Raw genomic sequence first — 23,339 nt, 5'->3', positions numbered from 1 at the left:
TTAAATTGGAGTTAACAGACAGCTATTTTTCATTAAGACTGAGACCATAATATGGTCTCAGACAGCTTTACTATGAATCTGCTGTCTATTTTCTAGTCATCTCCACCTTCCTGATAGCAGTTTGCTGTTCCCAGCCATCCCACTGAAAAGAAGGTTCTAAAACACATTGAAATACACCATTCCTGCTTGACCTGAACCTTGCACTCCCAACAAACCTGTAAGCAATTCATCAAAGCCTCATTAGAATCCACAGTTCTGGTTAATTAACCCAGCCGGTCTGGGAGGGATGGTTAATTGTGGCCAATTAAACACACCTTTAATCATGCTTGTTTTCACCAGCCCTGCTTCACCTAAAGAGAATGATCTTGCAATGCCTCTGATGAAAGCCAATCAGTGAAAGACAGGAATAACATTTTCACACTTAACTAATTGGTAGGAATGTTGCTGTAAGTGCTAGCTTTCAGTCTAGACCACCTCACCCCCCTTAAGGAAACTTCATCTTCAATTTACCTTTAGAATATTAATGGTAACAAATATTAAGTTAAAAGCACTCTATGGAAAGGTGCCCTAGATCCATTGCTGTGAAAAGCCTTGGAATTCAAAACGCCTCTTTTTGCATCTAGCTCTATTAGAGGGATCCACGTGCAAAGTTCAGCCATGAAATCCAAGTCTGCCATGTGAAAAAGACACTTTCCCTTTAACACCAAAGCAAAGCTGTACATGGCCTAGGCTTGAAGAAATTCAACCCTACTCCCCGTTATCTAAAGAGCTTGTTGAGTAGCTGGGCAGACCAACATCTGGCTTGGGTTCACCGTTGCATAAATGCACAGCGTCTCCCACAGAGGGGTACACGCTGGGGGTACAGACATGAGCCATCAGCTTGGGGGTAGCTGCACGTTTCAGTAGGCAGTAGCCAGACCCGGTCCAGTTGTGCTTGCATTGTTGCATTTACATACACTCCTGTTTAAAGGGGCAAGCCAGCCCCCGGAGCCCGCTGGAATGGGAAGATCTCCAGGGAAGCAGACCGCAAGAGGAAGCGTTGGCTGGGACTGGAAAGGCTGCAGAGACAGGAGCCTTTCCCTGACGCAGCTGGATGCACGACCTGTAGGCGCTACCTGCAATCAGGCCCCGGCACTGCCCCCTGCCACGCACCTGCAGCGGGCTGGGAGACTCTCCAGCCTCCCTGCAATTAGCCAAGTGGCGGGGAGCCTTGCTGGCAGCCGAGGACTCGCTTTATCCCGTGGGGAAGGGCCCCCAGGCCCCAGTTTAAAGAGGGCCCGCCCCCTTTCCTGCACGTGCCGGCCCGGCCCCAGCTGGTCAGTTCATTCCCTCAATCAGGGCCAGGTGCGAAAGCAGCGGCCTGGATCGCGCCTGCCCGAGCGCGGCCCCCGAAATGCCCCCGCCCGGTCGCCCCGGCAGGACGCTGCCCACTTCGGCCCCGCATGGAGCCCTCGCTGGAAAACTACTGGGACCAGAGCCCGGGCCAGGTGCGTGCGCTCCAGCCCGCCCCCCCCCCCCCAGCCCTGCTAGAGCAGTGGCAGAGCCCAGCACCCCAGCCAGTTGCTGCTGGAGGGTGGGGGCCTTGTTTGGGGGCGGTGGGACCCTGCTGCTGCTCCCCCCCCCTCAACTGGCCCAGAACTGGCTATGCTATCAACTTCCCCCCTTGTTTTCCTTCTTTCTCCCCCCCCCCCCATCTGGCTCCTCTCCAAGCTCCCTGGAGCACCCAGGGGCTGGGCTGAGCCCTCTAGCTGGCACTGAGCCCCTCCAGGGTTTCCTTGCCCTACTGCAGCAGTGGGGGGGCTGTGGCTTTGGAGCCCTTTGCCCTTCCCTCCGGAGCCTGTCCTGGGACCTAAGGGGCTGCCCCTGTATTGGCAGTGGGGCTGCCTGTGCCAGCTGGGGCCTGCCCAGAGCATTCTGTCCTCTGCATGTGGTGTCATTCAACACTTGGACTGCAAGTTCCTCAGGGCAGGGCCTGTCTGTTCTGTTTGTACAGCGCCTAGCACACTGCCGTGCTGGCCCGTGACAGGGGCTCCTGGGTAACAATGCCATCCCACTGCTACAAATAATCCCATTGTAGGATTAGACAGTCTCCAGCTCCTCTCTGGGTTTCAGTCAGCTCCAACAATGAAAACAAATGAGTGAGATTCACCCTGACCACCTCTGTTCCCAAAAGCTCTTCTTTAAAACGTCCACACTGTGGGACAAGAGCCCTAAGGCAGAGGAGCAGCTGGTGTCTGAATTCCTTGTCCTCTAACTCTGCCTAGGTCTACTTAAGGTGCTGGGGCCCCCAGGAGGGCTCTCCTCCTCACCACTAACACCTGTGGGACTGAACAGGTGGACAACATCTAGGAAATCCCTTTAGGCTTAGAGAGGCCCTTTTGAAGTCTCATACACTGTAGCAGGGTTCTGCAGGTTTTAAGGACCTGTCTGGGCTGCAGCGTGGCCTGTGTTAAGAAGCTCTCCTGAAGAACTGAGCTCTGTTCAGGTAGTAGGTTGAGACTGGCCTGTGCTAATCAGGCAGATGGGCAGGTTCCATTTTTTGTAATGGTGCCTGCAAAGGTTCAGATATATTTTTTTTTTAATGGTAGTCGAACACCATTTTTAAACTGTGTTCAACTGTTCATCAACTGTTCTAATAGCCCTCCCACTGTTGGCAAGTGGTTTTTGGACAGACACCCCGTTGTAATGTGGAGAGGACCTAAATCTAACCCTCTAAATCAGAGGTGAGCAAACTACGGGCCACATCCAGCCCACAAGACCGTCCTGCCCGGCCCTTGAGCTCCTGGCCGGGGAGGCTAGTCCCCAGCCCCTCCCCTGCTGTCCCTCCTCCCCCGCAGCCATGCTGGCAGCGCTCTGGGCAGCGGGGCTGTGAGCTCCTGCATGGCAGCGTGTCTGGCTCCAGCCGGGTGGCGCGGCTGCCAGATATGTTGCTCTGAGCAGCATGGTAAGGGGCGGGGGCCGAGGGGTTGGATAAGGGGTGGGGGTTCCCGGGAGCAGTCAGGGGACAGGGAGCGGTTGGATGGGGCGGAGGTTCTGGGGGGTGGTCAGGGGACGGGGGGGTGGATAAGCGTGGGAGTCCCAGGGGGTCTGTCAGGGAGCAGGGGGTGTGGATAGAGGTCCGAGCAGTCAGGGGACTGGGAGCAGGGGGGTTGGATAGGGGGGTGGGATCCCGGGAGTGATTGGGGCGGGAGGTCCCGGGAAGGGGCGGTTAGGGGACAAGAAGCAGGGGGGGTTGGATGGGTCGGAGGTTCTGAGGGTGCAGTCAGGGGGTGGGAAGTGGGAGGGGTTGGATGAGGGAGGGGTCCAGGCTGTTTGGGGAGGCACAGCTGTCCCTACCCAGCCCTCCATACAGTTTTGCAACCCCAATGTGGCCCTCGGGCCAAACAGTTTGCCCACCCCTGCTCTAAATGAAGTAATTATGGCAATAGATAACGGGTAGGGAGAGGGCCAGTAGGTGCTCCTGATAGTTATACTGGAGGAGGAAAAACTAAATGGCCTGGAATCACAGAGCTGGGCATATATCTAACCCATGGGATGTGTCTTCTGTTGTTACTCATTCCTCCTTCTGTTGTTTCTCACTAATTCATTGTCTGGTCTTAAGCTAGTCCTCAATCCTCACACTGATCCATGCAGTTTGAACCCCTGCACCTGAGGACCTCTCATGCCCAGGCAGAACCCCTTTGAAATCATAAGCTTCTGCCCAGGTGCAGAGAGGTCCATTTGCAGTGTTGGGGGATTTACACACTAAACTTTCTGGCGCACGAACCAAATCTTCCTGCGTGTCTGAACAGTGCCTAACATCTGGGGCCTGATCTCGATTTTTGGCCTGTGTGTGGTGGTACTACAATACAAATGATAAACTCATGGCAGCAATTGTTTGGGGTATATTGTGGCTAAAAAAAAGGCCCCCCCCCCAACCTATCTGGGGTCTAAATCAGTCTTGTCCCAATTACACTGTACACGGACAATATCCCTCTACTACCAACAAACTGCCTTAAATTGTAGTGATCTCTCAGACAGGGTATAGGTGCCAAGCTTTCATTTCTTCAGGGAGGCAATAGGAAACCCTCCAAACATACATTGCTGACGGCAGAGATAATCCTCAATCAAGTCAGCTAACCTAGAGTACATTGCGTAAGGCTTGGCAGCCAGTTAAGTATAAAACTTGTCTTGTGCTGCTTTTCCCTCTTCTCTTCCACAGCATGGGATGTCTTTCCCTGTGCTTTTAGTCTGTCTCCCCCCACACACGGAGGCCAGCTTTCTATTAATACATCTTTAATTTTCAATCTTCTTTCCTTAAAGAATTTCATTCTTTGAATCCGCCTTTCTCATGAAATTGCTTTCCTCTCATTTATTTTACCCCATTATTTTCTGTCCCCCTTTAATAAAAACAAAAAAACCACACTTTATACTTCCCTGTGGTTCTCACATTCCACTAACTTCTCTCATCCATCTAAGCCTCAAATTGACTGACTTTATTCTGAGAGTGTCTGCTTTGATTCACCTTATGGTGGAGCTGAAATGTCTCCCATGCTCTATAGGGAAGGAAAGAGCATTGCATCTAAAGTTCCATGTGTTGCTTTCTCCTCTCCAACAAGCAGCAGCTGTGGTGGTATTAATGAACTGCCACATAACTAAGTTAAGAGGAATAACTGAGTTAAGAGGTATGGTTGCCGTCTAACTTCTGGGGCTCATTTTGTCTGGCAGTATGTCCTTTTGGGTACAACTTTGTCCCATTTGGGGGCCGGGCCTGAATGTTAGAAGCAAGTAACCAGGAAATTGTTTATTCACTTTTGTGGAGACACAGACTTGTATAAGTGGTTACACTAGTAAACAGGTATTTCTTTGTGTGACTAATTCTGGGATTTTTCACAGACTTCTAGCTGGTATCACTAAAGTATGCAATCTTGCTGCAGTGTGTCAGTCCTTTTGTGGAAGCTATCTTTCTGTTGTGACAGTCCTCTTTATACTGCCTGCTTAGGGTGTTGTAGCAATCTAAGACTTCCCCTCCCCCTGGCTAATATGAAACAATATGTATTTTAAATTGAGAGACTAATGCCAAACCTGTATAAATGCCTGCTTATGTCTTATCACTTTCAGATAGTTTGCATGCCACCCAAGTCCATGATGCTAAGGGGTGTTAAATACAGCTGGTCTCTTGCTTTAAGGCAGGACCTCAGATACAGAGTGCAAAGGGACTTGTGTAATAATGCCTAGACTTTTGCATGAGTTGTCAAACTCTTTGTGCAGAACCTGAATGTGGGATTTTTATCTCTAAAGGACAGTTCTAGGTACACTGTACTTAGCCCTATGTATTCATAAGGCTCTAAAAATAGCTCCTATGGCACCTTTAATGAGTGTATCACAGTTCCTGCTTGTACCTGCCAAGCTAATAAAGGGCACCTGTCTACTTTTTTGATTGAGTAAAACTTCCAAAAAAGGGTCTAAATGACTTGGATCCGTAAGTCCTGTTGACATTCAAAGTGTATAAGTTATTATGCAGGATGTGTCATATTGGATCAGACCAGTGGTCCGGTTCAGTCAGTATTGTCTGTCTCTAACAATTGCTAATATTAGCTGTTTCAGAGGAGGGTGCAGAAGGCTGTTATTAAATAACTTGCCCCTAGAGAAAGCGTGTTCCTAGCCCTCGTTAACTAGCAGTTGGATACATGCTGAGGCAAGAGGGTTTAAATTCCTCCCCAAAGTGTTGCCTTTTTAAATATTATAAGGCATTATACATTTGTGATACAAAGCCAAACAAATGGTGATAGAGGACAGGGCTAGAACTCAGGAATTTGTGATTAGGAAATGCGGTAGGCCTTTACCACTTGATCTAAAGAAGAATGTTAGCTATGATAGCATTCAGGCATTTATTTCTCATAAATTAGTCATAGATTCAAATACATGGCCAGTGGAGCCTATCAGGTACTGTGTAATAGAGAGCAGTGATACACAGGCCAATACATTTATTTATTCAGTTGTGAACTGTTCAGGGAAAACCTGAAGCTGGATTCCTAGATTATTATCTATGCTGAATGGAGACTAGAGCTAGTCAAAAAATGCCAATTGTCTTCCATGGAGAAACTCTGAAAAATGTTTGAGGTTTTCCCCCCAAAAGTTATCACAAATACTAGAAAGGATTTGTAGAGAAACCCAGCCTAAAAACCAGAACATTTCGACCCAAATAAGAATTTTTGACCATTTTTAATTTAGTAAAAAAAGCCAGTTTTCACTTGAATTTATTTCTAATAAGTTGATCAGCTCTAATAGACGTTAATACATTTAAACCTCTGTCTAAATAAAGCCTCGTGAGAAGCGTCAAGGAAGAGCATCTTCTTGGGAGATCAGGTCACTTATTTGCTTGCAGGGCTTAGCACGTGTTGGGCCTGGTTTTCCAAAGTGCTGAGCAGCTGCTGGCGCTGGGGTGGGTGCTCGGCGCCTGTGAAAATCAGTTGCCTTGTTTCCCGAGACCCCCGATCACTAGCAAGTCTTGAAGTTCGTGTAACAGGTGAAAAGACGCTGAGTGGTCCCTTTGATCAGTTAAAAGGTCATCCCTGCCATCTACTGGACTCGATCTGCCCTTACATTCAATAAACAAAGGCTGTATGGGACATATACAGACCCTTGTCTAGTGCCAGGTACCAAATGTGTGTAACTGAGACGATGCCGAGGAAAGAAGTTATTTCAGCACTCCACAGTGATTAGCTTTAAAACTTCTAGCCAAGCTATCACCTATTCAGCTAGTAGTATAGGAGCTGAGCCATCTCTCTGGCCCAGTTCACCAAAGCCCCTGCAGTCGGGTTCCCTGGGCCCTGGTGCACAATGCATCCTTAGGGCTTAACCCCTTCCTGTGGGCACTGTAGCTGGGGGGGACAGGAGGTGGCTGGGTTATGTCCGTGGCTAGCAGCAGCAGCTTGTAGGTGTTAGCTGCCTTTGAACGCTGTGCGGGCAGGAAGGGATGAGCTCTGCAAAGAGCTGGGCCAGGCCATCCCTCCCCCTCCCCCCCCCGCCTGCTCCCCTGTGGCTGGAAGCAGCTCCTGTCCCTTCCCTCTCCTCCTGCACAGTGCCAAAAGGCTGCTGCTGGCGGCCACATTCTGATGTGAATCTGATGCCTGGCAGAAATCTGGGCTGAGGGTGGAATGTGACCATGTGTATCTCTCTTCCCCCCCCCCCCCCCCCCGCACACATTGCCTCAGGAAGATACATGCCAGGTACCAGGAGAGGCAGGTCCATCCCGGGGGCCCAATTAGGCCTGGAGGCAGAGAGCGCTGGGCAGATAGGGTCAGTCGCTCAGTCACCCCCCCCCCCATCCCTGCTGTGTGAGAGGGGGCTATGGAGGTGGTGGTGTCATCTCCCTGTGGGGAGGGGGAGGTAGGGGTGTGTCACCCCTCCCAGTGTGAACCCTAAAGTCTTAAAGATAAGAAGGTAAATAGAATCCAACTACATGGTATTTCTTTTCTCAGCTGGCAAGTTAAGTCACCGCAGTACTCTTCTCAAGTTTAAATCCATCGGAGAAGCTGTTGGGTGGGGGGTGGGAGTGCAATTTTGAAAGGCTGCTGTCCAGTGTGTGCTTTGCAGCCTTAAATCTTTTGTCTTCACAATAACCCCTTGAAATAAATGTCTTCCTCTGGCCATCACACACAGTTCATGAATGCTGACCTCTTGGTGTTATGGTGTAGCTCGATCTAGCTTGTGTAATAACGAAACGGTTTGGAAAAACCCATAGAAATCCTCTGGCTCTTACACACTGACCTCCGTGAGAGGAGAAGGAGAGAAGTCACTGAAGTATGAGCCTGTAAAGCTATTTTTGACAAACTTTCACATTTTAACTTGAAAGTGCTCTGTGTGATGATGGAGTCGTGATGGGGAGGAATATCTTCTTTGAATTCATTGAATGGAAAATGCATTTCTTGAGCACCATCATTTGAAGTAAATGAGATCTTGTCTTCTAAAACATGCTATAATCTTTTCTTTTAAATGAAGGATGACCTTTCATCAGCTGGTCCTCAACTATACACTCCCATGAGCCCTTTTGACACAGACCTACCGATTCAAGCCGCTCAAAGTGCATCATTCGGTTCTCATCTTGACCAATCCAAAGAACTTTCTACAGACTTCTCTTCTGTGGATCTCAGCTTTCTTCCAGATGATCTTAACCAAGAAAATGGAGAACAAACTCATTCGGAAGATGGTCATGAAGTGCAAAGAGAGCAATACAGGTCACAGTTGACAGAGCAGGACAGTGGGTTCTTAAATGACAGTAATTTGTCACAACTGAGCTATGCGGACGCAACTCAGCCCTCACCTGAAACATCTGGTGCCTGTCCCCCTTTGACACCTATGACTCCTATCACCCCAATGACACCCGTTTCAGAAAGCTCTGGCATAGTTCCTCAGTTACAGTAAGTAAACTTAAGCTTAGAGGTGTGGGGGGAGGTGGTACCATGTACATGAAGAAGGGCTAAAGACTAAAATGAAAAGGGAGCGAATTGTAGAAATATAAATAGTTCATAAACAAATAGGTGAAGTGTGGTTCAGGCTTCAGTAGTGAAAGCTGCTCAAGGCAAAAGAGGTCACGTGGTCTCCATGCAAGCCGTGTCCTTGGCTTAGCATTGGGAAGACTCAAATGACCTCATCACGTGCGCTGTGTGTAACTCCTGCCTCTGAAGGAGCTGCAACCCTCCTCTGCTGTGCAAACTCCTGTCGAGAAAACAATATTTTAATGTTAGTTAAATTTCCAAGGGCCCTCAGCCACTGCCCACACACTAGACTGCAGGAGCCAAAGTAACAGTACTTGAAAAGTAGGAACTCTTTAGCCAGACAGGTATTCAGTACCTGTTGTCACCATAGGGGTCTACAGTCCAACCACCAGCTGGCTGGTGAGGATCATGTTTGGTCTAACTGCTGCAGTGCTCTATTGAGGGAGCTGAAATAGTCTCTCTGTGACCCCAGCGGTGGTGTGTGGAAGAAAGGGCACAGCTGCAGAAGCAGAAAGAATCCTGAGCTGTTCTATCCTATTCGACTCTAGGCCAGGGTGACATGAGGGTAGTTCACTGACTACTTCCAGAGTGCAACAGTAACTCTGTCAATGTTCTTAGCTATAATAATACAGGTTAAAGACACACAAGCCTATGCAGCTGTAGTACTGGAGGAAAAACTAGCATATTCAGTGGTTGCAGCAGTAGGGCACTTTTTAAACTTCCTCTTAAAATCTTGCTTTTGGCATTAGACCGCTTATATTACTGACTTTCAACAAATAATTTGCTATATATGAGTTTTGTGGTGGACTAGTCACTGAATGGTCAGGAAAGTAATCGGAGGGAACAATTAAATGTATTGTGATTTCAGACTATCTTTTTAAAATAGATCACTTTGATCTATGATTTTCTAAAAACATGTATCCGCTTTCTTATTCCTTCAGGAATATAGTGTCCACTGTAAACTTGGCTTGTAAACTAGATCTGAAGAACATAGCTCTGCATGCCAGAAATGCAGAATATAATCCAAAGGTGAGATTTTAAAGAACCATTTCATTGGGATTTTATACTTGAAGGCATGGATTCCAGTTTACACTTTTTAATCACCTGATTGTCCCTTCTTTACTAGCACACTCAGCTCATTAAAAAAGAAATGAGTTGAATTCAAGTCAGTAAAAGCTTTTGCAGACTCAGATATATCCCGTGAAGGTCAAACATCTTTGTCGCCTTTTTTCATATCCTTGCAGTTCTGTCTTGCTATGTGCTGAATAAAGCATTTATGGAATGATCCTGCCACAGGATGCCTGGCCCTTTAAAGGGAATTGGGGGCCTGGCCTCACCTGCCACTGATGAGCTAGGGGTCAGGTTGAGGCTAAAAGCCAGCAAATGGGCCAGGTGGGGGGGGAGCTGCTAGAAGCATGGAGGCTCTGGCAGGAAGCACTTGGGTCAAAGGGGAGCTCCAGAAAGCAGGCTGGCTCCTGTGAGGCCCTGGAGCAGGGTAGAACTGTCAGACAAGTGGCTTGTACAGTAGAAATGCAGAAACCCCTGCAGAAGACCCCAGGTTGGCAGGGGGAAAATGGATGACTGATGTGCTATGCTGGTTTATGTGGAAGAAACAAAGCTCAAGGCCTGAACCAGCCTGTGGGGGGTGTTGTCACTCCTTCCTTGCTGAGGGGACAGGCCCGCAGCTTAAAGGTCCCTTGAGGCTGCTTCTTTGGGCTGGTCTCACTGGGGGGGAGATCGATCTAAGATGCGCAACTTCAGCTACGTGAATAGCTTAGCTGAAGTCGAAGTATCTTAGATCGATTTACCTTGGGTCCTCACGGTACGGGATCGACGGCCGCGGCTCCCCCGTCGACTCTGCTACCGCCGCTCGCTCTGGTGGAGTTCCGGAGTCGACGGGGAGCACGTTCGGGGATCGATATATCGCGTCTTAACAAGACTCGATATATCGATCCCCGATAAATCGATCGCTACCTGCCGATACGGCGGGTAGTCTGGACGTACCCTTTTCAGTGCTAAACAAACACATGACCGTCTCAGGTGTGAATTTCTTAAAGTGGCACAGTATGTTTGATAGTTGTAACGGCACTGAAAACAGCTCTTTTCCCCATAGTGCTGGAACTAGGGATGCAGGGGGTGGTGCAGCACCCCCGACTTGAAGTGGCTTCCATTATATACAGGGTTTACAGTTTGGTTCAATGGCTCTCAGCAACCCCACTGTAAAAATTGTTCCAGCGCCCCTGCTTTTCCCCTATTGCAATCATGAGTAGAGACTCCACTTCCCAATAAGGGGCTCGATGATCAGGAACAACTCTGTGTGGACACGCTTATTCCAGATTATAAATACCTTGTTCCTGTTTAGCTTAATTCACTGTGAGCTAAGCACTGAGGGATGAGACTTCCCTATTGGGAAGCATTTCTTCATGATCTTAAATTACACATGTAGATAAGCCAGCAGATTTATAGCAACGTTTTCCCCTGAAGTTTCAGAATGGAGGCCTTAATTTGGAGGAAGGGATACTTAAGTAAATAACATACTTCTTACCAAGTGTGCACCACAACAAAGAATTAAGCATAACAGCACTTGTAGTTTTCAGAGCAATGTTTGAAGCTGTCTTTGATATAAAGGGAAGGTTTTAAATAAAACCCTCTTAAAGCTTGTATTATTTACTATGAAACTTGTAACCAAGCTTGTGTTGGTACCAAGTTAATATTCTAATTTGTATTACTGTAGTACCCAGCACCCCCGTCATGAACCAGGCCCCCACTAGTATTCTTGTTTGACTTTTAATCTCTAGAGGTTTGCTGCTGTGATAATGAGAATCAGAGAACCAAGAACAACGGCCCTTATATTCAGTTCCGGCAAAATGGTCTGCACGGGAGCAAAAAGGTAGGAAACATTTCTTCTGTCTGGCTCTAACAGCAGATGGCATTCTGGGACAAATTGTGACATTACCTGCCTGTTCCACAAAACGCAACATCCCAAGACCAAAAAGGCGGGGAGTTGTCACTGAACATGTCTACCCGTCGGTAACGGGAGCTCTCGTGATTGCTAAACTGCACACTGCTGTTCTGAACTATAAATTGAGCTGAGCCGCTATTAATAGAAAATCACTAATAACGAGTAACTTCCATTTCCCACTCAGTCCAAACATTGCCTCAATGTAACCTGTGTGGCTGTCTTGTGTCTCTAAGTAGATGTGCTCAAGTCTAGCTGAGGTGCCCTCATAGCACAAATATTCTGTCTGTTTTGGGTTTGTTTTTTTTAATCCTTGCCCTCTGTAGTTCATGCTCTTGGTCCTTAAGCCCCTCCCTCTCCCCCCTCTCTCCCCCTTGTTATCCTATTCTTTCCTGAGGGGAATCGCTGGGTCTTACTTCAGAACAAGCATTGCTGTTTTCTACTTTAAACTCTAGCTCGCAACTTACACCCTGTAATATCTCTAACCACCAAGGTGCTAGATTAGTTTCCTGGAGGGCTTCCTAATCTTATTGGGCCAGATTATCAGTGCTACTCCAGCACAGAGATGGGGAAACTGGCTTAAATGGCCAACTGAGTTTTCCTCCTGCACAGGGAAATGAGTGGCATACACTAGAACCCTGCACGGGACTGGTCTTTAAATCCACTCCCATCCCACCCCACAATGCGCACTCCAATCCGCTCCCACATTTTCTTTCATTTTTAATCCTGCTCCTATCCACAGATCCCACAAGAGACAGATTCCCCCCCATGCTATTTTTAAAAAGTCAGTTAATATATATAAATGGAATTCCAGACACAATTTTTACTACTAAAAGAATAAAAACAAATCTGGCGTAAACCATGCAGAAAATACTTTAACTCCTGCTAGAAAATGTCTATTATCCCTCACTTCACATTAAGTATTAAAACCTTTATTTAAAAAAACACAAAAATCTACTTTACGTTGTCATAAATAGAATATCAGCAAACTGACGAGATGAGTGTTTTTCCGCAAATTTCCACAGTCTGACTTTTTTTTTTTTTTTTTTTTTTTTGGAGGGGGGTCCCACCCAATCCTGCCGGCAACAAAGTACATTTTACCCTCTCCCGCTATTATAGCAGTGGGTCCTGCTGGACCTGTGGAGTCCCGCTACATGGCTCTAGCATTCACCTATATAGCCTGCTCTACTCCACTTGTTTCTGATGCCCCCTTCCAGTGCAGGAGGTGTAGTAGGAGTGCCTTGTGTTCCAAAAATCCTGGGACAGTACAAAGGCTCCTGGGTGCTTTTATCAGCCTGTCCTAAATTCTGCTGCTGCTCTTGGGGAAGCATAAGCTAGCTCTGGACCAACCCCCTTCCATAGCAGAGAGACCTGGTGAGAGCTGTGTGAATAAGTTAATTTTTGTTCAAGCTCAAACGCAACATTTTGTGTTGATTCTGAGCCTTTGTAACACTTTTTTTATTATTAAAATTAAACGAAATTTCTAAACTGTCATTTAGAACCAAAAAAATTGAAATGTTATGTTTAAATGTTTTGGTTTGACATTTTCTAAATGTTTGGTTTTTTGGATGGGAGAATTCCGTGAAACCAACATGATTTTGCAAAATGCTTTCTTGCTGAATGTACTTTTTTGGCACACACAAAAAAAATTGTCCAAAAAACTTAGCCCTATCCTTTCTTCTCTTGTTGTTGAACTTTGTAAACTCATCTGGGAGGAAGTTTATAAGGAACGGTGCACATCTGTGGTGCCATATAACTAGGGCCCTACCAAATTGATGGTAATGAAAAACGCATCATGGACTGTGAAATCTGGTCTTTTGTGCTATATATTTTTTCAACCCTATACTATATAAATTTCATGGGGAGAGACCAGCGTTTCTCAAATTGGGGGGGTCTGACCCAAAAGGGAGTTGCGGGGGGGGGGGGTTGCAAGGTTATTTTAGGGGGCTGCAGTATGGTCATCCTTTATTTCTGCGCTGACTTCAGAACTGGGTGGCCAGAGAGCGGTGGCCAGGCGCCCAGCTCTGAAGGCAGTGCCCTGCCAGCAGCAGCAGCACAGAATTAAGGGTGGCAATACAATACCATGCCACCCCTTACTTCTGCGGTGCTGACTTCAGAGCTAGGCAGCCGGAGAGTGGCAGCTGCTGACTGAGGGCCCAGCTCTGCAGGGAGATATAAGGATGGCAATAGCACACCATGCCAGCCTTACTGCTGTGCCGCTGCCATCAGCAGCACAGAAGTAAAGGTAGTAAGACTGCAACCCCCCCTTACAATAACGTTTGCAACCCTCCCACAACTCCTTTTTTGGGTCAGGACCCCTACAATTACAACCCCATGAAATTTTGGATTTAAATAACTGAGATCACGACACTTATGATTTAAAAAATCCTACGACCGTTAAATGGACCAAAACGGACTGTGAATTTGGTAAGGCCCTCCATGTAACCTAGTGCTGCAGCAATGCAAGGCCTTCCTCTTTACCTCTGATCCCATTCCTGGATCTGTAGGAACTGGTTGCAACCCATGATCTTTGTGACACTTTAAAACAAACACCCATGTAAATTCCAGCTGCTGGACCATAAGGACACTATACCTATTCAGGATCTTGAGTCTGGCCTGCTCTCTGAGTTGAGGACACCAAACTCTCCTATACACAAGATGGGATTGATCAAGGCCAGAATGTGACTACAGCCAACAAGGCGTAGGGTTTTTTTATTTAAATTTCAGGATAAGGCTGTACATCCAGAAACCATTAGACCTCAAATTCCTGTTTCCATCTCTGTGCTCCCTGCAGTGAAGAGCAGTCCCGGCTGGCGGCTAGGAAGTACGCACGTGTGGTGCAGAAGCTTGGGTTCCCTGCCAAGTTCCTGGACTTCAAAATACAGAATATGGTGGGCAGTTGTGATGTGAGGTTCCCCATCAGGCTGGAAGGATTGGTTCTAACTCATCAGCAGTTCAGTAGGTATGTGGGCAAGGGGGTGGTGACTGGCAGAGGGCACGTCTTCACTACCCGCCGGATCGGCGGGTAGCAATCGGTCTATCGGGGATCGACTTATCGCGTCTAGTGAAGACGCGATAAAATCGATCCCTGATTGCTCTGCCGTTGACTCCGGAAATCCACCGCGGCAAGAGGCGGCAGCGGAGTCGATGGCGGCGCGGCAGCGGTCGACTTGCTGCTGTCCTCACAGCTAGGTAAGTCGACCTAAAATACGCCACTTCAGCTACGCTATTCACGTAGCTGAAGTTGCGTATCTTAGGTCGACCCCCCGCTGTAGTGTAGACCTAGCCAGAGAGAGGTACCAGGCTCCTATCCTAGAGAGGGTTCAATTATGAATAACACATAGGGATGAATTGACGTGTAAAAGGACATAAGAGAAGAAATGTTGATACTGGGCTAGCATGGTAAGGTGTGTACTGCGTACCAGTGAGCTATTAACTGCCATAGCATACCCTTGGTCTGCTGCACCCATTATCTCTGTGCCATCTGTCGTCTGTTTCACATACACTAGACTAGACCCATAACATTTTGATTGTCTTTTGCAGTAACGCCTATTGATAAACCTTCCGCAGCATGTTTGTTTCTAATGTGGCAAAAGTCAATATGGCTTGTGCGCCAGCACGATTGATGTTGGCAGGAACGTTCACCGCTCTAGGAGAGTGACTAACTCAGCGAGTTAGTGGCTGGCTATTTAAAAGTACACTCCTGAGTATCTTTAGGAAGAGAAGTGTTGTGCTTGGCAGTTCTCTCGCCATAGGAATTCGGTACTTAAATATTCAACATTGTATTTTCTTAGCTTGGTTTTCTCAAAGTGTTACAAGCATGCTTTGCCCTGCTAGAGGGTTTTTTCTGGACTAATTTTTATGTATATTAGATCCAGTCAAAATGAAGGACAGGAGAGTAGTAAATCTAAGTGTAAATAGACTTCCTAACTGTCAGGGTGGTTAAGCACTGGAATAAATTGCCCAGGGAGGCTGTGGAATCTCAATTGTAGGAGATTTTTAAGAGCAGGTTGGACAAACACCTGTCAGGGATGGTCTAGATCAGTGGTTCTCAACCAGGCGTACGAGTACCCCTGGGGGTACGCAGAGGTCTTCCAGGGGTACATCAACTCAGCTAGATATTTTCCTAGTTATACAACAGGCTACATAAAAAGCACTAGCGAAGTCAGTACAAATTAAAATGTCATACAGCCAATGACTTGTTCATACTGCTCCATGTACTATACCAGGGTGGCCAAACTGCAGCTCGCAAGCCGCATGCGGCTCTTTTACAGTTAAAGTGCAGCTCGCGGAGCCCCCCATGCCCTCCCCCATTCTCCTTCTACCCATAGGTGCTGGAACTAGGGGTGCTGCCGCACCCCCTGGCTTGAAGTGGTTTCCATCATACAGGGTTTACAGTTTGGTTCAATGGCTCTCAGCACCTCCACTATACAAATTGTTCCTGGGCCTACCAGACTGGGTTGGGGGGTAGTGCTCAGGGTTTCTGCCAGAGATGACTGGTGCCTGCTGGGGGGGCGGAGGGGGGCACAATTTAAATTTTTTAGCCCCCAACATCTTGAGTCATCCTCCCCCTTACCCTCAGGGGCCCCTCCCTGCAGCTCCCAGGTGTTAGCTCCGTGTGGCAAGGCAGCAGCAAACAGCTGGGAGCTACAGGAAGGGGCCGCTGCTCTAGCACCACAGGGAGAGGCAGCAGCAAAAGCAGTGGCTCTCCCACTTGCTTGCCACTGCCTCTCCCCATGGCTGCAGCTCCCAGCTTGCCAGCGCCAGCAGAGAGGGGGCCTGGTGGCATCATGTGACCGAGTGGGGTCAGCAAACCCTGGCAAAAATCAGGGGGGACACACGACTCCATGTGCCCCCTCCCCCCCCCAACGCATCACCTCTGGCTTCTGCCCAGCAGGGTCTCGGGGCTGAAGCCCCAAGACCTCCCTCCCTGCAAGGCTGGAGCCCCGGCAGGTGCGCTCCGGCTCCCGAACTTCTAAAGATGGTCGTATGTGACTTGGAGGGTCAGTAAGTTTGGCCACCCCTGTACTATACACTGAAATGTAAGTACAATTTTTATATTCCAGTTGATTTACTTTATATGGTAAAAATGAGAGAGCGCAAGTAATTTTTCAGTAATAGTGTGCTGGGGGACACTCTTGATTTTTATGTCTGATGTTTGTAAACAAGTCGTTTTTTAAGTGAAGTGAAACTTGAGGGATTGCAAGCCAAATCAGGCTCCTGGAAGGGATTCAGTAGTCTGGAAAAGTTGAGAACCTCTGGTCTAGATAATACTTAGTCCTGCCGTGAGTTCAGGGGACTGGACTAGATGCCCTCTCAAGGTCTGACGATTTTATGATTCTTGGTTCCTTTGCTCATGGTTAGAGAACTGCTTCTCTTTAAACAGCTTTCCTGCTGACTGGGGAGCATGTATGGCAAGATAATGGCAATATCCAATGTTGCTGCAGCATACTTGCTGTGTACAAAGAATTTTGACATGCCAGAGGTGTTCAGTAAGATTGAACAACATTCATATCCAAGATAATATTGGACTGGTCTCAGGTTGGCGCTTGCCACTGCCATGTGGCACATCTAGTCCTGGTGAGGTTTTGGTCCCATGGACCAAGTCTGTAACGAATGGAGAAACTTCCTCCAATTCTAACCAATCTCATAGTTGGTTCAGCTGAACCAACTCTTTAAAACCCTTGGAGCCACGGTGTAGATCAAGTTCCAGCAGCCTGAACCGGTCTTACTAAGCTAGTCTTAAAACCTCTGGTGTGATGGGAGTTGTGTGTACACAGGGATAATGTGCCTCTAGAAGCACTGAGGTAGGTAGTCTAATCCTGTGTGGAGAGAGAAATATTGAAGCAAATACAGAACACTTCCTATTGGTGGACAATACACAAGTGAAAACTTCTTGTATGCGTATTCTTGTACAAGGTTTGATCTATGCTCTGGACTATTTCAAGTTAACGTGTAGTACATGTGTAACCTCATGGCTGGGTGACTGACTTAGCGTGTTTAAGATGCATTTGTTCAAAATTTAGTCACCACAAAGGACACCACAGGATGCTTGGAAAAGAGTGAAGCTTGAATGCAACAGAAATTAAAAAGTTCAAATTGGGTCTCTGTTTGAATTAGGCTGAATACCCTATGTGTTGTTATCTTGGGCCATCTTGGCTTAGTGTGGATTGTAGAACTACTTGGTTATCTTCTTCTTTGCTGTATTTTTATAAATCATTTGTAACTGAAGCTTTGTGTGTTGTCCCCAAGAATCCTTCCTTGGACTGTTCTAAGACAGTAATGCCAACACTTACTTGGGAACCTACCTTTAGTCACTCACATTTGAAAGTGGCCCAGATCTTAAAGGTGTTGAGTATGCACAGTCCTTACTGGCTGCAAGAGGTGAGATGCTATAAGGCTTCAGTAGGAGGTACAGGTGCTCAGTACATCTGAAAATTGGGCTACTTCATCGGGGATCTAATCATAGGTCATCAAAAACATTGGCTTAACTACCAAAATTCAAACATAAAGGAGCAGTTTATATTTCATCAAATAAACTAGTGGTAAAAATCAAATTGCCAAGCAGTGCTCCTAACCCTTTTTCCCGTTTTGTTTCTTTCAACAGTTATGAACCAGAACTATTTCCTGGCCTTATTTATAGAATGGTCAAACCAAGGATTGTGTTGCTTATCTTCGTGTCTGGAAAAGTTGTGTTGACTGGTAAGTGATCTCTTTATGTACAGCAGTAACTCTGAGCACTCTGTATAGTAGGATGACATTTAAGCTACGCTGATGTTTCTTGCATAGTGCAAACACTAGCAAACTCTAGAGGCATCCCTTTCAGCAAAACATTGAGGATACAAAAGTACCATAGTTGTGTACTATTAGAACGCTCCACAGGCGTTCAAATAACCACTCAAAAGAAATCCTACACATCACTAACCTTGTGCATCCTGTGGGTTTTTTTTAAATTCTCCACTTATGTCAACGTATCAAACGCATGAGCATGCTGTTTTAATAAGCACCATAACTAGAAGCCTATTTGTAATGTATTCTGATACTCTCAGGGAACTCAATCTTACTGCAACAAAACCTGGTCATACTTTCCCTCCTCAATTAGAAAATTTCTTTATGGTTAGCATAGTAGTTGCTGATGGGAAAGGAAGGTGTCTGTCCTAATCTTGGCCCGTGTTCAGCAAAGCACTTAATTTTAAGTGCTATAAAGAATCAGAGCACTTGTCAATAACCTAGAATCGAAGTCTGTAAGTAAACATTAAAATTCCTGGATGAATACTTCCGAGCATTCTTTCTGGAACATTTACCATCTTGGGAAAACTTCCCCTTATTCAACTTGACTAAAAAGGCAAACTGTATCTCTATCAGACATACAGGCTGAATGGTGCCAATGTACCAACATAGGTGTAGATGGTACTTTAAAGGCAAATAAAATTACATGCCTTTGCCCAAAGGATCTTCCCATCATAATTATGAATGAGCTCAATTAACTGGGCATTCAGGACAGAAAGCTAAAACATCTCCTCCTCCTTAGGTCCCATGAAGTCATCCTGGCCATCTACACTCCATTGATGTCTCCAGAATACATTTTTGGATGTCATAACTACAAAAATACAAAAAAAAAAAAAAAAAAACACCCACAAACCACACAACAAAAAACACACCTCTGCTGAGGCATACAGCAGGCCCATAAGAGCTCAGGTAAGTCCCATTTTGAAAGCTGGGCCTTACTGCAATTCTAAATCAAGACTTACTGAGCTCCTATGGTCCCCTGGCTGATCCAGAATTTTCTGGTGATCCAAACACAATGAAATAATGTTTTGGAGCAGAGTCAATGGGTGTGTGATGTGAGGTTTATCTTTCGATGGAGGGGGATACTAAAAAGGTTTGAGATATATCAAGCTGTCCTGCAGTGCTCAGGAGTATGAGTACCAACCTCAAGGCAGACTGTTGAGAACCAGGGCACAAACCCCAAATTGGCTGAGAGTTCTATACTTCGATGATTAGTTGGTGAAATCTAAGGCTATGTCTCCACTGGAGACCTTACAGTGGCAGAGCTGTACCAATGCAGCTGCGCTGATGTAAGGTATCCTCCATAGCCGCTCTATGCCAGCAGGAGAGAGCTCTCCTGTCAGCATAATTAAACCACCCCCAATGAGCAGCGGTAGCTATGTTGGTGGGAGAGCATCTCCCACCAATGTAGTGCTGTTCACACCGGCGCTTCTGTCAGTGTATGTTGGTCTGGGGGGGGGGGTGTCTTTCCCTCCACACACACCCCTGAGCGACAAGTTTGAGCAACAAAAGTGCTATTATAGACATAGCCTCCGTGTAAACTCCTCAGGCACTGCAACAGCCTAAACATGGAGTCACGGACAGTCCCCTTGGCTACTCCAATCTATCTTGTCACCTAAGCGAGTCTGGCTTTGTGGTAGATGGCCCCTTACACCATGAAGCACAGCACTGTTCAGGTTACTTCCAGTCCCAAAGGACCCGTCACTTACAGTGGTGCTGGAATGAGAGGTTTGGGGGATGCTACTGCACTCCCTGGCTTGAAGTAGTAATAACAACCACCAAATACATGGCTTCCCTCATCAGCACCCCCACTATAAAAATTGTTCCAGCACCCCAGTCACTTACCCAGGTCACGTACACCTTAGATCTCACACCAAAGACCATGCTTGTAGCCAATCCTATAATAAACTATACAAATTTATTAACAGGAAACTGAAATAAGAGTTCTTTTACAAGGTTAATGTAGGTAAACAGAACATCCACAAATTTAAGTCTTAAGTTTCAAAAGGTAAGGTTCTATAATAGGCAAGCTCAATATATCCTGTAGAGCTAACCTCAGCTAAGCAGCTGGGGGTCCCTTGCTTATGCCTAGAAACCTTGCCCCCCAGAGTCCAAGCAGCAATGAAATACATTTTCTCCATTTTGTGAGATTTTTCTTTTCCCTCTTTTTTCTCTCTCTCTGTGCCGCCCGCCCCCCCGCCCCGGCACGCTTCTGCTGTGAGCTGCAAACACAGCTGATGGGAGGAATTCACTTGCAAGACTCATCTTCCTGTGGGTGGAGGGGGAGAGTAAAGTGTTCTGTCCTCTTTAATGTCTGTCTGATGTCGATGGGCCTTCCTTGTCAGGCAGGACATAACAGCTTCTGTTGGAGACCAGAAGTTAGTTAATCATAGAAGATCAGGGTTGGAAGGGACCTCAGGAAGTCATCTAGTCCAACCCCCTGCTCAAAGCAGGACCAACACCAACTAAATCATTCCAGCCAGGACTTTGTCAAGCCGGGCCTTAAAAAACCTCTAAGGATGGAGATTCCACTACCTCTCTAGGTAACCCATTCCAGTGCTTCTCCACCCTCCTAGTGAAATAGTGTTTCCTAATATCCAACCTAAACCTCCCCCACTGCAACTTGAGACCATTACTCCTTGTTCTGTCATCTGGCACTGCTGAGAAGTCTAGCGCCATCCTCTTTGGAACCCCCCTTCAGGTAGTTGAAGGTTGCTATCAAATCCCCCCCTCATTCGTCTCTTCTGCAGACTAAACAAGCCCAGTTCCCTCAGCCTCTCCTTGTAAGTCATGTGTCCCAGCCCCTTGATCATTTTCATCTCTTTCCTATCTGGTGACTTACACCATTACAAAGGCTTACAATGCAAATGCTCAAATACTGCCTTACAACATGGGATATGGATGTTATAAGTGAGAATAATGCCTGCAGCAACTCAAAATCTAAACACTAAGCACATTCTTAGAATTGTACCTATTTGACAATTACTGACACGCAGCTGAAATCAGTCTGGCTCACCTGTGTATTTGGCATTGTTCAGTTGAGGGAGGGGGACCTTGGTATGAGCTGGCACCTAGTCTGCCAGCATGACAAGGCACACATGTTGGCGTGTCTTAGTCTGGCTAGAGGTCCATTTCAGTGCATATTGCTTATTTTTAGTGTTTGCTGGTTGCTCCTCCATGCTAATGTTAATGTCAGCAACAAATGTTCTTGGCCTCCATGGTTTTGCTAATTAAAAAGTTAGTATGGTACTGGAGATGTCACTGGATTAGAGACTGCTGGCTGATTCTATATGAATGATGCAAGAGACAATAAAAACTTAATCAAGGCACTGAGGGGTAGGAGAAATGCTCTAGAGTTGGGAAACGCTGCTGGTCAATATTCATAATACTGAGTACTTGAATGCAAAACCAGGGGAGATTAACCCCTGCCTACCCTCGTATTTTGTTCCATTTTTGACTCTAACTAGAATGTCCCATTAACCTGTCAACACTGGACTTCTCTTGATCAGTCTCTTTCTAAAATTATTCTCATGAATGTTGACAAATGCAAAGCAATGCGCTCTGGAAAACACATTTTCAACTATCCATACAAAATGATGGGGTCTAAATTAGCAGTTGCACTCATGAAAGAGATCTTGGAATCGTTGTGGATGGTGCTTAGAAAAATCTGCTCAATGTACAGTGGCAGTCAAAAAAGCTAACAATGTTAGGAACCATTAGGAAAGGGAAAGATAAGATAGAACATATGTCAGTATATAAATACATGGTATACCCACACCTTGAATAGTGAGTGCAGTTCTGGTTGCCCCATCTCAAAACAGATAAATTAGAAATGGAAAGGTACAGAGAAGGGCAACAAAAATGATTAGGGGTGTGAAACAGCTTCCATATAAGGAGAGATTAAAAAATCTGGGACTATTCAGCTTGGGAAAGACACAACTAAGGGGGGGATATGAGAGAGGTTTATAAAATCATGAATGGTATGGAGAAAGTGAATAAGGAAGTGGTATTTACCCCTCCATATAACACAAGAACCCGGGGTCATCCAATGAAACTAATAGGCAGCAGGTTTAAAACCAAGAAAAAGAAGTACTTCTTCACACATAGCAGTCAACCGGTGGAACACGTTGCCAGGGACGTTGTGAAGGCCAAAAATATAACTGGATTTGAAAAAGAATTAAATTCATGAATTACAGGTCTATCAATGGCTATTAGCCAAGATGGTCAGGGACACAACCTCAGGCTCTGGGTGTCCCTAAACCTCTGACTGCCAGATGCTGGGAGTGGACAATGGGATGGATCACTTGATAATTGACCTATTTTTTTCATTCCCTTGGAAGCATCTGGCATTGGCCACTGTTGGAAGACAGGATACCGAGTTAGATAGACTAATGTCTGACCCACTGTGGCTGTTCTTTTGAATGTTTCATAACATAACTGTACATTAATTGCTGACTAATTAGTCAGTCCTACAACTAATAGTGACGGGGATGTTGCATCCAAATTTGATCTGAAAAATTATGGGATTCATACACTCTTCTATTAAATAAAAAAAAAAAGAGTAATACTAACTAGTAGAAACAATTCCAGGGAATTTTAAAAAGCTCCCTGGGGCACTGTATTCTCTCTTTTTTAAAATGTAATATTCCTTTATGGTATAAGCCACTCCAAAAATCACAGCAGTATTCCACTGCAAGAACCCAAAACGAAAGATCAGATACTGACTAGTCTAGCTCTTCCCCCCCCCCCCCCCAAGATGAGAACAAGGGGGAAAAAACCTACTGTTTCAATAATATAAGGTGGTGATGGTATCATGGAAAGGAATCTTGCTTCTTAAATTATATCTAATTTTGACTATGCCCCTGAAGGAGATTTTAAATAAGAACCTTTTTTTTCTCCATCTTTGGGAATGCTTTTATCATCTATTATACTAGTACTTATTGGTGTTGACTTAATAGTAATGAATGAAACCTTGTGAGCCATCTTTAATATTGTCTTAGTTCTTAAACTGTTTTTAACTGTTTTTTCTAGGTGCCAAGGAGCGTTCTGAAATCTATGAGGCATTTGAAAACATCTATCCTATTCTAAAGGGTTTCAAGAAAGCATCTTAA

General features: G+C 46.1%; 1 protein-coding gene across 1 annotated transcript; it reads left to right on the top strand.

The window, feature by feature from the left end:
* Positions 1–1,442: 1,442 nt before the first annotated feature.
* Positions 1,443–23,339, top strand: TBPL2 (TATA-box binding protein like 2). Its single transcript, XM_065403892.1, has 7 exons — positions 1,443–1,487; positions 7,984–8,402; positions 9,422–9,509; positions 11,279–11,370; positions 14,234–14,401; positions 18,047–18,141; positions 23,260–23,339. Exons 1-7 carry the CDS (start codon positions 1,443–1,445, stop codon positions 23,337–23,339), a joined length of 987 nt encoding a protein of 328 aa, XP_065259964.1.

This window comes from Emys orbicularis, chromosome 4 (assembly GCF_028017835.1).
Source record: "Emys orbicularis isolate rEmyOrb1 chromosome 4, rEmyOrb1.hap1, whole genome shotgun sequence".
Taxonomy (NCBI): Eukaryota; Metazoa; Chordata; order Testudines; family Emydidae; genus Emys; species Emys orbicularis.
The sequence above is the reverse complement of the archived record's forward strand: the minus strand, read 5'-3'. Positions and strand labels throughout refer to the sequence as shown.